Source organism: Chrysochloris asiatica, unplaced genomic scaffold (genome assembly GCF_000296735.1).
Source record: "Chrysochloris asiatica unplaced genomic scaffold, ChrAsi1.0 scaffold00078, whole genome shotgun sequence".
NCBI lineage: Eukaryota > Metazoa > Chordata > Mammalia > Afrosoricida > Chrysochloridae > Chrysochloris > Chrysochloris asiatica.
Window position 1 is genome coordinate 7,220,546 of NW_006408596.1, and position 15,928 is coordinate 7,236,473.

General features: G+C 50.7%; 1 protein-coding gene across 1 annotated transcript in view; it reads left to right on the forward strand.

Annotated features, from left to right (window-relative positions):
* GCN1L1 (GCN1 general control of amino-acid synthesis 1-like 1 (yeast)) overlaps positions 1 to 15,312 on the forward strand; it is a 66,194-nt gene extending 50,882 nt beyond the window's left edge. The window contains exons 41-58 of the mRNA XM_006865450.1: positions 53 to 249; positions 394 to 536; positions 2,827 to 2,944; positions 3,064 to 3,279; positions 3,678 to 3,842; positions 5,141 to 5,302; positions 5,508 to 5,600; positions 5,844 to 5,987; positions 6,072 to 6,341; positions 7,289 to 7,402; positions 7,823 to 8,053; positions 9,974 to 10,167; positions 10,299 to 10,413; positions 12,132 to 12,228; positions 12,609 to 12,757; positions 13,220 to 13,327; positions 14,511 to 14,729; positions 15,187 to 15,312. Of these exons, the coding sequence (XP_006865512.1) occupies positions 53 to 249; positions 394 to 536; positions 2,827 to 2,944; positions 3,064 to 3,279; positions 3,678 to 3,842; positions 5,141 to 5,302; positions 5,508 to 5,600; positions 5,844 to 5,987; positions 6,072 to 6,341; positions 7,289 to 7,402; positions 7,823 to 8,053; positions 9,974 to 10,167; positions 10,299 to 10,413; positions 12,132 to 12,228; positions 12,609 to 12,757; positions 13,220 to 13,327; positions 14,511 to 14,729; positions 15,187 to 15,312 (2,861 nt within the window). The remainder of the gene's footprint in view (positions 1 to 52; positions 250 to 393; positions 537 to 2,826; positions 2,945 to 3,063; positions 3,280 to 3,677; positions 3,843 to 5,140; positions 5,303 to 5,507; positions 5,601 to 5,843; positions 5,988 to 6,071; positions 6,342 to 7,288; positions 7,403 to 7,822; positions 8,054 to 9,973; positions 10,168 to 10,298; positions 10,414 to 12,131; positions 12,229 to 12,608; positions 12,758 to 13,219; positions 13,328 to 14,510; positions 14,730 to 15,186) is intronic.
* Positions 15,313 to 15,928: the final 616 nt, after the last annotated feature.

A 15,928-nucleotide genomic window follows, 5' to 3' on the forward strand; every position in this document is an offset into this window, starting at 1 on the left:
TCCCTCATTGGGCCCTCATGTATGGGGGGTTCATTCCATCTTATGGTTATAGGATTGGCTGAGGTCATGGCTGGTCTGGGGGTAGAGAAGCTGGAGAAGTTGATGCCAGAAATCGTAGCAACAGCCAGCAAAGTGGACATTGCCCCCCACGTCCGAGATGGGTACATCATGATGTTCAACTACCTGCCCATCACCTTCGGGGACAAATTTACTCCCTACGTGGGGCCCATCATCCCCTGTATCCTCAAAGTAGGTACCCATGACAGTGCTCCTTGGGGTGGGGGGTAGCTTCTCTGACAGGCCCCTTCCTCCTCCTTCCTGCTGTTTTGGGAGTCTCCCGTCCAGTCTAGGTGACTGATCAGGGGAAAGCTGACCCACCCTCTTGATGCACAGGCTCTTGCTGATGAGAATGAGTTTGTGCGGGATACGGCGCTGCGAGCGGGCCAGCGGGTCATCTCCATGTATGCAGAGACAGCCATTGCCCTGTTGCTGCCCCAGCTGGAGCAGGGCCTGTTTGACGACCTTTGGAGGATCAGGTGAGAACTTGACTTGAGAAGTAGAGAGCAACACTTTGCCATGAATCCGTTCAGCTTTCTCTAGACGCTCGCTGTCACCCGTCTTGTAACTCTCCCACTTCCTGTAGCCAGGCCTTCATTCTGATTCTCTTTGAAAAAAGTTCTCTCTATTCAGCTTTCTAGTTATACTAAAATGGCAAAGTCTTAACCTGCAATGAAAATGACACTCGTAGGATTTTATTCCAAGGCCATCTTTGGTCAGGTGCTGAAAGATATATCTAGAAGAAGATCTGCTATAATATTGTGGATCAAAGGAGCCCGGGTGGCACAGTGGTTAAAGCTCTTAACCTGAATGGTTGGTAGTTCAAACCCACCAGCCACCCTGTGATTTACAGTGTTGGAAACCCTTCAGGGCAGTTCTGTCTGTTCGTCTGGGTCGCTGAGAGTCGGAACTGATTCAGTAGCATTGGGTTTTGGGTTGTTGTTTATCATTTGAAAAGTTGATTCTAAAAAAATGCTCGCTCATCCATTCCTTCTTTCATTATTCAACCAGATAAAGATAAGACTGAGCTAGGACTGTATTAGCTGACACCAAGAGCCCTCAGTTTGTTGTTGCCAGAGCACGTGTTTTCTGTTACCCACATGGTGTGTGGTTGGGCGCTGTCATGAATTGGGAGCTGTGTTACAACTATGTCACCCAGTGCCAGGTCTCCACGGTGGTGGGAATTTTGGGGCCTTTTTAAATGGTGTGTGTGGTTCTTCTATCCCTCTGAATTTCTTGAATTTTCAGTTAGAGTGAGACAATTTGTAAACTTAAAAAATGAAGTCTACTTTGACAAGGACTAGAGTTCATCCTTCTGAGCCCTCCTTCTCAAGAACTCCATTTCTGATGCTCATGATTCCTAGTTTCCTGTTCATGCATCCCTTTTGGGCATACTTGCATTTTGCTTTTATAATCTTTTTTTTTTTTAAGCTTTTATTGTGAATTGAGTGACAGGTTACATGGAAGAATACCGGTTTTGCACTCATCCTATCACATTTCATTTCGTTGAAATGATTTCTGTGATTAGGTTTTAAAAGACTCACTTTTTGGAAACCTAATCATGGCAGAAGGAGCTCTGATAGCGTAGTGGTTACATGTCAGGCTGCTAGCCTCAAGGTCAGGAGTTTGAAACTGACAGTCATTCCTCAGGAGAAAGAAGAGGCTTTCTGCTCCCATAAAGATTTACAACCTCGGAAACCCAATACAGGGTTGCTATGAGTCAGAGCCAACTCCACTACATACCACCACTGCCAATCATGACAGAATGTGCCCAGGTGGTACAGTAGTTGTTGACTAAAGTTCAGCGGTTCGAATCCACCAGCTGCTCTATGAGAGAAAGGTGTGGCAGTTTGCTTCTGTACAGTTTACAGCCTTGAAAACCCAATGGGGACAGCTCTACTTTCCTATAGGCTCACTGAGTTGGAATTGACCCAACAGCAACTTTAAAGTAAAAAAAATTAAAAATTGGCTTTGTAATCTAGGCTGCAGACAGTCGTAAATGTGGTGATGAAGAGATTCTGTCTGGGTTAGCACACCTGGCTTGGAATCAGCTATGTGGCCTTGAAGTCTCCTCACTTCTCTCAGTATTGGTTTCTGTTTTAGTTTATCTATTGCTGCATTAGACTCTTTTTTACTCCAAAACATAAAGGCGTAAGACAGCCCGTATTTATTATCTGTGGGTAAGGAGTCCAGGCTGGTTCCTCTGCTCAGGGTCTCCAGAGGCTGCAGTCAGGAGCCAGCTGGGGCTGTGGTTTCATCTAAAGGCTCCCTTGGGGATGGATCCCTTTCCAGACTGGATGGTGTGCTTGTGATTGGCAGTTGGGAGCTTCTGGAAAGCTTCTTTTATAATCTTTTAAAAGTGAAACCTCATTTTACTCATGAGAAGGCAAGTTTCTCTTTCTGACTTGGCCTCTCAGTGCTCAGGACTTTGGATTTGTGATGACCCAGATTCCTGCCCACCTGTTCATGCTGCCCTTTTGCATACATGCTATCTTTTGAAGACTTTGATTCATGAGATGTTCCAACATCTATCATTTGTGTGCTTTTTCAAAATGTTTATTCTTTCCCATTATAAAACTCCCATGTATATATATGTTCATTGGTAGTAAACACCTGCGATAAAGTGGAAAGACATGAAGACCACCTGTGGCTTTTCCACGATTCCTGGGGGCCACCATTAATGTGGGTCCATCTCCTCCTGTCTGGTGTGAGATATGGTTGGGAGACTTGCCTGCATCTGTGTGACTGTCATCTGCACTCATGTTTCAGGTTCAGCTCTGTGCAGCTCCTGGGGGACCTCCTGTTCCACATCTCCGGAGTTACAGGGAAAATGACCACAGAAACGGCCTCTGAAGATGATAACTTTGGAACAGCGCAGTCCAACAAGGTGCCTGCCCTGGAGTGATTGCCTTCTCTCTGCGGGTGGCCGGGGCACACAGGCCACGGAGGTCACATGCTCTGTTCACATTCCACGTGCTCTGTTCCTTGCATCTTCGCTGGCTACAGGCAATCATCACGGCCCTGGGTGTGGATCGGCGGAACCGTGTGTTGGCAGGGCTGTACATGGGCCGCTCGGATACCCAGCTGGTCGTGCGTCAGGCATCCCTGCACGTCTGGAAGATTGTGGTCTCCAACACTCCCCGCACCTTACGAGAGATCCTGCCCACTCTCTTCGGGCTCTTGCTGGGTTTCTTGGCCAGCACCTGTGCAGATAAGAGAACGGTACGTCTCCCAGACCTGTTTCTGACCCAGCTGTCCTGATGCCTTCCTCCTTGGAAGCTGCACCTCTGGTGACTGGAGAGGGAGGGAGCATGAATTTTTTCTTTGAAGCATTTGTTTCACATTCTGTTCTCCTTGAGCAAAGGTGGGAGCTTCAGTGATGTCTAGGCTGAAGTTTTAAATTCTGGAACCATGAAGCATATGGAATCGCATGCTTATGTAGAAGGTGACAGCTTTTGCTCGAAGCTGTATAGGTGTGTAGGCAACTAAGAGCTCATTTGATTCCATGGTGGTTTGCCAGTACCTGGGCCCACTAGAGAGGTGGAGCGTTTGGGAATGTGAAGCCCGGGACACTGGGACTTCACTCTGGAGCTGCTGTCCTGATTGATCTCTGCTGGCAGATCGCAGCTAGGACCCTAGGAGACCTCGTCCGGAAGTTGGGGGAGAAGATCCTCCCCGAGATCATCCCTATCCTCGAGGAGGGCTTGCGGTCCCCAAAGAGTGACGAGAGGCAGGGCGTGTGCATCGGGCTGAGCGAGATCATGAAGTCCACCAGCCGTGATGCCGTGAGTGTCCTCTGAGGGCCCCTGGCTGGATCCCCTGTGACCCGACTCAGGGTGGGGGGTGGGGGTGGGGCAAAGCTTCACCCTGGGAGGTATCTCTGCTTTTCCCCTCCCTGGGGTACTGCTGACAGCGGGTGCTCATTTCCCTCTTCTTAGCTTTTCTTTTAGCGTCACAGGCTTAAAAATAGTGGCCTAAGGCCTCAGGTGGCCTTTGGGAAGTGAAAGTGAGCCTTCCTTCCCCATACCTGAGGAGGCTCCAGAGCAACCTCCCCAGAGAAGGAAAGGTGTGCATGTGCGCGTGTGCGTGTGTGCGTGCGCGTGCATGTGTGCATGTGAGCACGGAGGGCGCTGGGAGTGGGAGGAGGGGTATGCACTCATTCCTAGAAGGAGTGCAGTAGACGAGCTTAAGTACCCAGTGGGTGGAAGTGTGTTGTCTGTAGTAATAATACTGTTACCATAGTAGCAATATGCTAGGGCTTTGGAGTACTTTGCACTGACCCTGCTTTCTGAGGTAAATTCATCCTCGAAACATCCCTAGGAAGTAGGGTGAGAATGCAGTCTCTCGATTGAGATGCAAGCACCGAAGTGACTGGGTGGTTGCCAGGGAGAAATGTAAGCGAGCAGCCTCCTCGTCTGGCTCAGGGGGTCCCTCTCTTGTTGCGTGTATTCATGGATGAATTAGCTTTCTTTTAGTGTATTTGCATTTGACAAGTGTAGAGTTGCGACTCAGGCCAGGTCCCCCTACAAAGTGCCCGCTGTCCGGCGGTGAGGCAGTTGGAAGAGCTCTGCTATGATGGAACTCTTTCCCGAGGGGTCAGAGGGTCCCCATTGATCCAGTGCAGACTCAAGCACTTCACAGAGAAGCAAATAGCCGAGCTGAGCCTGCAGAAGGACCTGGTACCTTCCAAGAGAAAAGCAAGAGTCCAGGGAAAGAATGGCCAGGTTGTGAAGGGCCTTGTCATGTGAAGGTGTTTGGACTTCTTGTAGGGGGTGGGGTGCACAAACATATCCTAAGACAAACCTGATTTATCTATGAATACACATAGCAGGAGAGGGACACCCTGAGCCAGACGAAGAGAATTCCCTTAAAAAAGCTAAGTCATTGATTTTTAATACATGGCGTTGCATTATGTGTCTTCTATGCTTCTTGATTGTGAACGTTTTCACAGTGAAGAGTCAAATGAAGAGAAGAATCTTACCAAGGAAGCTGTGTTGGCCGGGCCGCATTCCCTCTGTGGGCTCCCTGGCTTGCCTGGCTCCTGTGTTTGTCTGTCAGGTCAGCAGTGCCTATGGTCTTGCAGGTGCTCTATTTCTCCGAGTCCCTCGTGCCCACAGCCAGGAAGGCTCTGTGTGACCCACTGGAGGAGGTCAGGGAGGCAGCAGCCAAGACTTTTGAGCAGCTCCACTCCACCATTGGCCACCAGGCCCTGGAGGACATCCTTCCGTTTCTGCTGAAGCAGCTGGTGAGTGGGTCTGCCACACACCTCCCAGTTTGGCTTTCACTGGCACTGTGGAAACAAAACGCAAGCAGCGTTTATCTTGCTAGGCCATCAGAGGGAGTGGGTATAGCAGGATCAATCAGATCTAGCTTTGTGCTTGTCCTGCGATGGGCACCATAGGAGGGTGGGAGGGGTTGGAGGTGCCAGATCCTCTATCCCTTCTGTGCAGGAGGATGAGGAGGTGTCTGAGTTTGCCTTAGATGGTCTGAAGCAAGTTATGGCCATCAAGAGTCGTGTGGTGCTGCCCTACCTCGTGCCCAAGGTAAAACCCACTGCACGGCCGGAATGGTAGTTAGTGCTGGGCCTGCATGAACTCAGTCAGGTGTGGGGGAGGCTGGGGAGGAAGCAGCTACAGGGAAGACGTTCCCTTGTTCTCTGAGTTCCATGGAGCAGACACGAGACTCTGTGCAGTGGGGATGGGTCTCTCCCCCTCACCCCTCTATTCTCAGAGCCTAGAAACAGGGCTCTGTGAGCACTGAGGTGATGATACGCATTGTTCTCCCAGCTGACGACACCACCTGTTAATACTCGGGTGCTGGCGTTCCTCTCATCCGTGGCTGGTGACTCCTTGACCCGTCATCTCAGTGTGATCCTCCCAGCAGTCATGTTGGCCCTGAAGGAGAAGCTTGGGACCTCTGGCGAGCAGCTGGTAAAAGCACTGGGACCTTTTCTAATGTCCACTCTGCCCTGCTGCGTGTATCTGTGCTCAGACCCGTGTCCCTCTGGTGTTTAGGAAATGGCCAACTGCCAGGCTGTGGTCCTGTCTGTGGAGGATGAGACCGGGCAACGGGTCATCATCGAGGATCTGTTGGAAGCCACGCGCAGCCCTGAAGTGGGCCTGAGGCAGGCTGCCACCATCATTCTCAACATCTACTGCTCCCGCTCCAAGGCTGACTACACCAGCCACCTGCGGAGCCTGGTCTCTGGCCTGATCCGCCTCTTCAATGACTCCAACCCTGTGGTTCTGGAAGAAAGCTGGGATGCCCTGAATGCCATCACTAAGGTGAGGGACTTGCTCCCCACCCCCAGCAGTGCGCCCCCGCTTTGAGCATGCAATGCTGATGAGAATTTGAAAGAGAACCCCTGTCCAGCCTTCCTGTCATTTTCCAGACAGTAGGTGTGCATAGAAACTCCTGACCCTGAATCAGTAAGGTCTCGTAGTGAACCCATCACCTGTCTGTAAGTGTCCTGCTGTAGTGGGCAGTGTGTGCCTGCAGTCCTGGAAGCTGCACAACCCAATTTCAAATACCAGCAGTGTCCCCCAGGCTGGAAAGGTCTCAGTGGAGCATCCAGATTAAGACCGACTAGGAAGAGAGTCCTAGCTAGCTACTTCTGAAACTTAGCCAGTGAAAACGCTATGGATCATAATAGAAAGTTGTCTGGTAGAGCACTGAAAGGTGAGCCATCTTGGTTGGAAGGCATTCAGAGTCCACGGCAGCTACAACATGGACCAGAGCAGACCAGTGATGGTGGAGATGATACAGGACAAGACAGCGTTTAGTGTCACTGGGGTCGCCAGGAGTCCACTTTGTTGTTAGGTGCCATTGAGTCGGTACCGACTCATAGCAGCCCTATGCACAGCAGAACAAAACACTGCCCGGTCCTGGGCCAGCCTCACAATTGTTGCCACACTTGAGCCCCTTGATGCTGCCACTTTGCCAATCCATGTCACTGGGGACTAGTAAATAGCAACAGTGATAGTAATAAACCTCAGGCCACCTTGGAAATAGTCTCGTGGTTGCTTGGTTGTAGAAAATCCCAGGTGTTTATAAGAGTAGACTCATCTAGCCTCCTGTGATATTCCTCCATGTAGTTACCACCCATCTTCAACATTTATCAGTTTATGGCTAGTCTTGTTTATGACCCACCACCCTCCAGTATTTGTGTGAGACAATCTCACAGAGGCGGTTAGGATGCTCACATTGCCCGTTTTGCCCTGGATTCTCACAGAAACTGGATGGTGGCAGCCAGCTGGCACTAATTGAAGAGTTGCACAAAGAAATCCGGCTCGCTGGGAATGAGAGCCGAGGCGAGCATGTGCCCGGGTTCTGCCTCCCCAGGAAGGTAAGCCAGGCCTTCCTCTGTTTCCTGACATAGTCAGTGCTAGGGCAGCTGGCTTCAATTTCTGAGGTATGCTTAGCACCATCTCAGCCATTGAGAGCTAGAGCTCGTACTGCCTTCAGTATAGGTCGTGGAGGCAACCGAAGTCAGAGCAAGTGGGGTGCGTAGCCCAGTGTGTGCTGCCTCAGTATGAGGCTTGTTGTGCCAGGAAGGGGCTTCTGTATTCAGTAACTCGTGGTTCTTCTCTGAGATGGCCAAGGACATATGGACACCCTTAAACATCCTGTCCGGCTGTGAACCTGGCAGCTGGAATGGATCCTCCCAGGGAGCTAATGGGAGGAGGGGCTGACAGGAGCACCTTGCTTTGGGTGGGAGACCTCTAGGCCTTTAAGACTTAACTCTCGGATATGATTTCCTTGTTAGGGCGTAACCTCCATCCTTCCAGTGCTGCGGGAGGGAGTCCTGACTGGCAGCCCGGAACAGAAAGAAGAAGCAGCCAAAGCCTTAGGCCTAGTGATTAGACTGACCTCGGCAGACGCCCTGAGGCCCTCTGTGGTCAGCATCACTGGCCCTCTGATTCGCATCCTGGGAGACCGCTTTAGCTGGAATGTGAAGGCGGCTCTGCTTGAGACACTCAGCCTCTTGCTGGCCAAGGTGAGTGACTGTAAGGAAGAACCGTTCACCATTAGGGTCCCAGAGAATAAATCTGCCTGCAAGAGACTGACAGTGGTGGCCTGTAGCAGAGAGGACATGGTAGTGCACGAAGGGTTAAGCACTTGGATTTTGACTCATAGCAACCCTGTGGGACAGAGTAGACCTGCGCTCCAGGGTTTGTAAGACTATGAATCTGTACAGAGCCTTCATCTTTATTTCTGTCTCGGAGTGAATGGTGGGTTTGAACGGCTGACTTTAGGTTAGCAGTCTAATACTTAACCCACTGTGCCATCAGGACTCCTAGACTTACTACCCTAGGGTTTGATTCCAAGTCCTTCCTTCCACTTCATATGACTTGAATGATCTTGGACTGTCTCATAACCTCTGAGCCTGTTTCCTCAACAGTTTGGGAAGAAGCCTTGCTTCGTGAAGGGCTGGGAAATGTGGAGATTACCTGAAACAATGTTGAGTACAATGCCTGACTTACTGAATGCTCAATACACAGGAATTAATTTTATTTTTTAGGACTGCTTGTTCAAAGGAAAAAAGTTCAGGGCCACATAAACTCAAGGGAGCTTTAAAAAGTTCTTGGAAAAATGGAATTAACAGAATGGGATTTTTTCCCCATGAACTTTTTGAAGCTCCTTCATATAATTAAAAGTGGTTTAAGTATGCTTGACTTGTTATTACGACCACATAAGAGATTTGTGAAGAATTGGAAAGGAAGTCTGAATGACCGAAAGGCCTTCAGGTTTTGCCACATGTGAGAGGGACAAAAGTAGCCCAACACTGTATCACTTCTGATATTTTCTGAAGTAGTTTAACCCTTCAGAATTGAAAAAACGTAGCCAGCAGCAGTGAGATTGGTAATTGAGGGAAAAACTTTCTATCCTTGTATAAGATTTGGCAGCAAAAGCCATCTTCAATCTAGTAGCTTTTTCCTTTAGGGATTGTGAGTTTCTGCTTCACAACTGAGTCTTTTGTTGAAATCAAGTCACATCTATGATGTTCCTTTTCCGTGGTGTTTAGACACAAATGGAGTCCTTAAGCTCATAGCACTTGTCCTTTAGGCCATGAGTCAGATGTCACCCATGCCCCCCCCCCACCCCCAATTCATCAGATTCCCTGTGTGGTGTTCCTCCAGCAGCTAGCATCCCTTCTAGACCGATGTGGCATTTCCCCATTTAACAGCCAGTCTCTAGTGTGAAGCCATCTGTACTGGATCAAGTTTTTGCTTGTTTTTCCTGTATTTACTGAGGGACTGAACTGGGTTTTTAATTAGGTGAGTGCTCTTGTATGTAGGGAGGAATTTAAGAGCTTTCTTGTGTCACGGGATTATTCTGAAGGCTACTTATGAAGCTGGCCTTCAGGTGCTACGAAACAATTCTGTCCTGGCTGATGGAAATGAAGGCTATAGTGCTACAGATCTTGACCAAGTAGGAAACATACAGCAATGCCGCGCTTAAAGATGGCGTCCAGCCACATCGCCTTGAATGCATGTCGCTTTCCACAGTGCAATGATTGGAAGGCCTGATGTGAAGCACTCATCCTGTGTAGAAATTGCTCAGTTGGTGGTAACTGCTGTTGCACATCTAGTCCACTTCCCTGTCTTGACCCTAAAACTTGGTGTCAACAATGCTGCCAGTCCTCCTCTGTCACACATTCAGGATAAGGAGGCTTTTTCAGTCACTTGTCCATATGGGCAGGTCTCCACTGATGCAAGACAGCTCCCTCAGAAGGAAGCTGCTGCCTCCGCTGCCTCCCCCAACTCTTGTGTGATAAAGGATGAGGCCGTCTTGTTTGACTCTTCCCTAGCCTCTGCTAGACCGGGTTAGCGCATTCTGGTTTGTGACTGCTGTTTGTTTCCAGGCCTGGGGCTCCTCCACAGCTGTGCCTTACTGACGGGAGTCTCTTTCTCAGGTTGGGATTGCCCTGAAGCCCTTCCTGCCCCAGTTGCAGACCACTTTTACCAAAGCGCTGCAAGACTCCAACCGGGGCGTGCGCCTGAAGGCCGCGGAGGCACTGGGCAAGCTCATTTCCATCCATGTCAAGGTGGACCCCCTCTTCTCCGAGCTGCTGAATGGAATCCGCATTGTGGAGGACTCGGGGATTAGGTACGTACAGGGGTAAGAGGGCTATGCTGTGAGGAGGCCAGGGCGCTGCTGAGCCTGACCCAAGTCCAACCAGCATGAGGGAGGAGTGGTGCAGGCGGATCCCGTCTAAGGAGGAGGCGTGTGTTCTGCAGGGACACCATGCTGCAGGCCCTGCGGTTTGTGATTCAGGGAGCAGGGTCCAAAGTGGATGCGGTCATCCGGAAAAACATTGTCTCGCTCCTGCTGAGCATGCTGGGACATGACGAGGTAAGATCAGAGGTCGATGGTGGGGTTGGTGGGCGCCAATGGGTTTTTAATTTGGCACCAGTTTTGATTTAGAAGAACCTGGTATTGCTGCCAGGTGACCAGCGATGATAGTAGCTCCTGACAGCCAGATTGCTCTTTATGGTTGGCAAAACAGTTTTTCAGTTGTGAGGGAGACAGGGTGGGTGTTACTGATACTGATTAGTTTGCTTTATAGATATGGGAAGTCAGGTTTGTAGAATTCCAGCTTCCTTACTGTTGGCTCTCTGTTTTAAGCCACTTCCCCTTTATGATCGTCATTTTCCCCATTTGTGAAACTATTGTCCAGGAGACATTTACCCTCCTGGGTCTAGTTCAGAAGTGAGTAAGGCATGGTCACCAACCTCAAGCAACAGCAGGGTGGGCGGTCTTAGGTGAAATGACAAGACTTACTGGAGGCCACCGTCTAGTAATGGTAGAATTTGGGCCCTGTGGCCCCTGGTTCTGTCTCCCATCATCCTTGTGGCCCTGCTGCATTCAGCTGAGAAGCACTGTGGCTGGCATGCCTAGGGGGGATCGAGTTTATGGGGAAAAATTTTCTCTTTCCTCTCTGGGTGGTGGCCTGATTTACATGAGCAAGGCTAATATCTGGGGAGAGGGCTGGGGGTGTTCCTTGGTGCTCTTCACTTCATCCTGGCTCACACCTGAAGCTGCCTTTGTGCTTCTGGGTGGACCATGGTGTTGTCAGTCAGCTTCGAATCCCCAGTTGTAGACCCTTGCTCCCTGTAGATACATTAGCTCCTCTGGCTTTTATAGGGTCATGCCCAGCATGAGCAAAACTTAGTACTAAACCAGTTCTCATCTTAGCACACTGGAGCTTCACATAGATCTAGTTGAAGAGTGGATGCCAGAGAGCCAGTGTTGGCCTTGTTTGGCACTTCCGGTTCTTAGAGCTCAGAGGTCCAAACTGCTGGTGGGCCACATCCTCCTTTCCTTCAGAAGAGCAATCAGAGCACATGTTAATTAAGAAGCCTTCAAGTCCATTCCCACTCGCAGCAGCCTTATAGAACAGAGTAGAACTGCTTAAGGTTTCTGAGACTGAGTCTTTAGGAGTGCAGACAACCTTATCTGTCTCCCACGGGGTGGCTAGTGGGTTTGAACCACCAATCTTGCAGTTAGCAGCCTAGTGCTTGACTCATTGTACCACCAGGTCTCCCTGCATGTCAAATGGGTGCCTTTTGATGTGGCACACAAGTGAAAACCCACTCTCCGTGTTCCAAGGCACACCACGGAGCAGTGTGTGTGACTCAGATTCTGAGACAGAGTGCTTGGCCTATACCCGACTTCTCCAGGTTGATGGGGGGGACACTGACCCAGTGGGAGGACCTGCCTCCGCCTCCCAGGCCTATTGCTGATGACTGAGATAATAAATGCAAAGCATTCAGACTTCCTTGGAGAAAGGTATTCTGTAAAGACAATTACTATGATGTGGATGGTTACCATGTGCTGTCCCAGGGAGTTTTCTATGATTACGTGCTGGGTGTGTCATTTTCACTCCTCACCAAGTGGCAGTTTCTGTGAATGGCAGTCCCAGTCTGGTGCGAGGAGGAGCCGGGAGTGACAACTAGCTTAGAGCTCCTCTCTTTCCTATCCCTCCCCCTGGGCCTCGAGTTGCTGAGCTTGGGGGTCTGGGCTGTAGAGTTGTTTGTCCGGCCTTTGCAGTTCCCTCTCTGCTCCCTCAGGATAACACACGGATGTCCTCAGCTGGCTGCCTTGGGGAGCTTTGTGCCTTTTTGACTGAGGATGAGCTTAACACTGTGCTCCAACAGTGCTTGCTGGGTAGGTCTCTACATTGGGGAGCTGCCACTTAGGGCCATGGGCCCCTCAGCTCTGGGGGAGGTCCTGTGCCTCCACTTAGGCCTCTGGGGGCTTGTGGGTATCTGCATGTCCAGCTGTTCAAAGCCAAATGAGTGGTGGTGGACCAATCTGGTAAAGGAGGGCAAAAATGTTTGCACAATATGCAGAATGTCATCGGTGTCAGCCTCTATTGGTCCTGTAATCCTGAGCTTCTCTGTTTCAAAGAGCGCAGCTCAGATTGGAGACCTCTGCTCCCCACGCTACGTTAGAAGTGGGGGTTCTTGTACATGTGACACATGGGCTCAGCGGGGGCTGGCCTGCTGTAAAGCGCAGGGAGACCCCAGCTGTGTCCTGTCCTCCAGCCGACGTGTCTGGCATTGACTGGATGGTTCGGCACGGGCGGAGCCTGGCACTCTCGGTGGCTGTGAGCGTGGCTCCCGGCAGACTGTGTGCGGGCAAGTACAGCAGTGACGTCCAGGAGATGATCCTCAGCAGTGCTGTGGCAGACCGGGTAAGGTTCTGGGGCAGCCGGACCATTTCCCTTCCCCATTCTCCTTGCCCAAATCCCCGCCAGAGCACAGGGAGGGAGAAAGTAGCAGACTTAAGAGGCCTAAGGTCGAATTTTACCTTTTCTGATCATTTGTTGTGACTTTAAACAAGTACGTGTCCTCCCTGGGCCCCAGTTTCTTTATGTAGAAAATGAGGAGTTTGGGTTAGAGGATATTCTCTCTAGGTCCTGGGAACCAGTGACTCAGAATTTGTTCATCTGCCCAACTGTCAGGGCGCTGTCTGAAGGAGTCTTCAGTGTTGAGAGGGGTCTTCAGTGTAAAGGGATAAGTAAGGCTTGAAACTATAGCGATGAGCTAGGGCCCAGAGACTCCTGGTAAAAGGACTTTGCCTGACCCTGCTGTTCTGAGGAAGGAGCTGGAAGCCAGCCTGTCCAGCTCTCCCATCGTCTCGTGCTTCTCCACAGATCCCCATTGCAGTGAGCGGAGTCCGGGGCATGGGCTTCCTGATGAAATATCACATCGAAACAGGAAGTGGGCAGTTGCCAGCCAAACTCTCCAGCCTGCTCATTAAGGTGAGGGGCACAGCCACTAAGTCTTAGCCACCCAAACTGGGCTATGACAAGGACACTATATTGGGAGTATGCCCTGAGGTCTATTCATTCCAGAGCCTCCAGCACCTCTGTGAACCCAGAGAAACTGGATGCAAAGTGTTTCTGTTGCGTTTTTCTCTTAAAGAGTGTCTGTCTGACTTGTCAGTTTCTCAGAGCCCTGGGGTTAAAGCAAGTTAAAAGCCACTGTTTCAGACTTGTTTTCTAGGTACCCTGGCCACCCTGGTGCTATGAAATTAGGGACTAGCATGGGTTCAAATCGTAGCTCGTCTGCTCCCTTCTCCTTTTGGCCCTGTGTTGAGATGTTAAGTGCCATCGAGTCTGTTCCAACTCATAGAGACTCTGGTTTCTGAGGAGCAGCTGCTAGGTTTAAACCGCTGACCTTGTGGTTTGCCTCTCAGTTCAGTGCTTACCTTCCAAGAACCACACCAGAAATCCATTGTGTTGAGTTTAAGCTCCTACATAGGAAAGCGAGGACTCTGAGAATGGGCCTTCTGACACTGTGCCTGTTGAATGCTTCACAAGTCCTCATGTGTCTGTAAAGAATGGGCCTTTCCAGCTAGCTCCAGGGGAGGCAAGTGCTGTTGTATGTAGTGAGCCTCACTGGGTGACCGCCCCAGCCTACAGGCAGCAGAGTCCCACTGGGAACCTCACAAGGGGCTCCCACTAGACTGGACCTGAATAGAAGCACTCTTGTGCCCATTGGGCCTGGATCCTGAGGGTGTAGTGGGAGTAGGAACTCACAAGAAATCTCCTGGTAGGGTCTGGATTTAGACAGGGTTGCCTGGGAAGGGCCTGAGGAGATGACGTTAGAGCTAAGACCTGAAGGATGAGAAAGAATCAGCCAAGTAAAGTACCTGGGTGGGCAAGCATGGCCCCTGCACTGGGAACAACCAATGCAGAGGCCTTGAGGCAAGAAGGCATGTGGCATGTTTGAGGAAGTGAAATCCTGTGGGCACAGCAGTGAGCCAGGGGAGAGGACGCACAGTAAGTGGGATAACAGCATTGATGTTGGGCACGCCTTCCTGTGGGAGGGACCATTTACAGGATGAAGAGTGTGTCTGATTGGGACTTGGGTGTCTCTGCATTGAGGGAAGCAGGCTGTGTGTGTATGTCTAACTGAACACCGGTCTGTTCCTCTCTGCAGTGTCTGCAGAACCCATCCAGTGACATCAGACTGGTGGCTGAGAAGATGATCTGGTGGGCAAATAAGGACCCGTTACCTCCCTTGGAACCCCAGGCCATTAAGCCCATTCTGAAGGCACTCCTTGACAACACCAAGGATAAAAACACCAGCGTCAGGGCCTACAGTGACCAGGCGATTGTCAACCTCCTCAAGATGAGGCAGGGCGAAGAGGTGTTTGAGGTAGGAGCCTGGGGCAGCTGCTTTGCAGTTCTGACATTGCGGAGGCCTCGTGCTTTTCTCGGTCACCCTGTAGGTGCTAGTTCTGAGCAGCAATTGTGATTCAGGTGCCTGGCCCTCCTCCACTCCTGTGGTTTCCAAATGCTTTCAGTGGCAGAGCGCTGTCTTCAAATAAAACCTGACATGGCACCCCGAGCTGTAAACCAGATCATGTAGAAGCCCACAGCCCTGTCCATTCAGTTCTGAGGGCTTGAGGACTATAGCTACCTACGCGCCTCCACCTGAAACACATGAGCGTTGTCCTCAGCTTCCCCTGAGCCCATCTTATTTCCTCATTTTGCCATATTCCACCTTAGTGGCGCTGGTTCTGAGGTTAATGTTCGTTATGGTCTTAATTCAAGAAGTTTGCAGCCATATACCTGACTACGTCTCCTCTCTCTCCCATCTTTCCGGCCCACAGTCCCTCTCCAAGATCCTGGACGTGGCCAGTTTAGAGGTGCTGAGTGAGTGCCACAGAAGGTCACTGAGGAAGCTGGCCAGTCAGGCAGACTCCACAGAGCAGGTGGATGACACCATCCTGACCTGACAGCTGGCCCCGCCCACCCACTGAGTTCCACGTCAACCTTTCGGCTCCACAGCCTATTCAGTGTTTTCATTTTTGAAAATACGTTTGTTCCCACGGGGAGCCTGGGAAGAGGGCATTCCCAGAAGTATTGTAATGTATCAGCAGACCACAGCCAAAGCCTTAAATCATACCAACACACAACTGAAGATTGCCTCCTCCACCTTGCACCCTTTCCTGTGGAGAAGAGAAGAAAAAGCACACACGGACGCCTTATCACGTGGTGGCACCCTGCTTTTGCGTGGCCGGCTCTAGAACAAGGGGGTGCAACCTTCTGATTCTTCTTCTCCTGTGCTTGAGCTCGGGTTCGAGAGTGGGCCCTATGCACCTTTTTGCCTAGATCCTGAGTGGAGCCCAGAAACACCCAGTGACCGCCCAGCATGGGGAATCTAGCTTGGCTTTTCGCTGGTATGTAGTGTGGCCTGATGGGACTGGACCTGTCAGGGAGATGATGCCCATGCCGCCCTGGCCACTCCCATATCTGGGAAGGGGCACAGCTGTAGATGCAGGCTGCTTGAAGGAGGAAGGTTTAATAAAGGCTTTGATTGAATCTTGATGTAAGCAGGCTTTTTTTCATCGC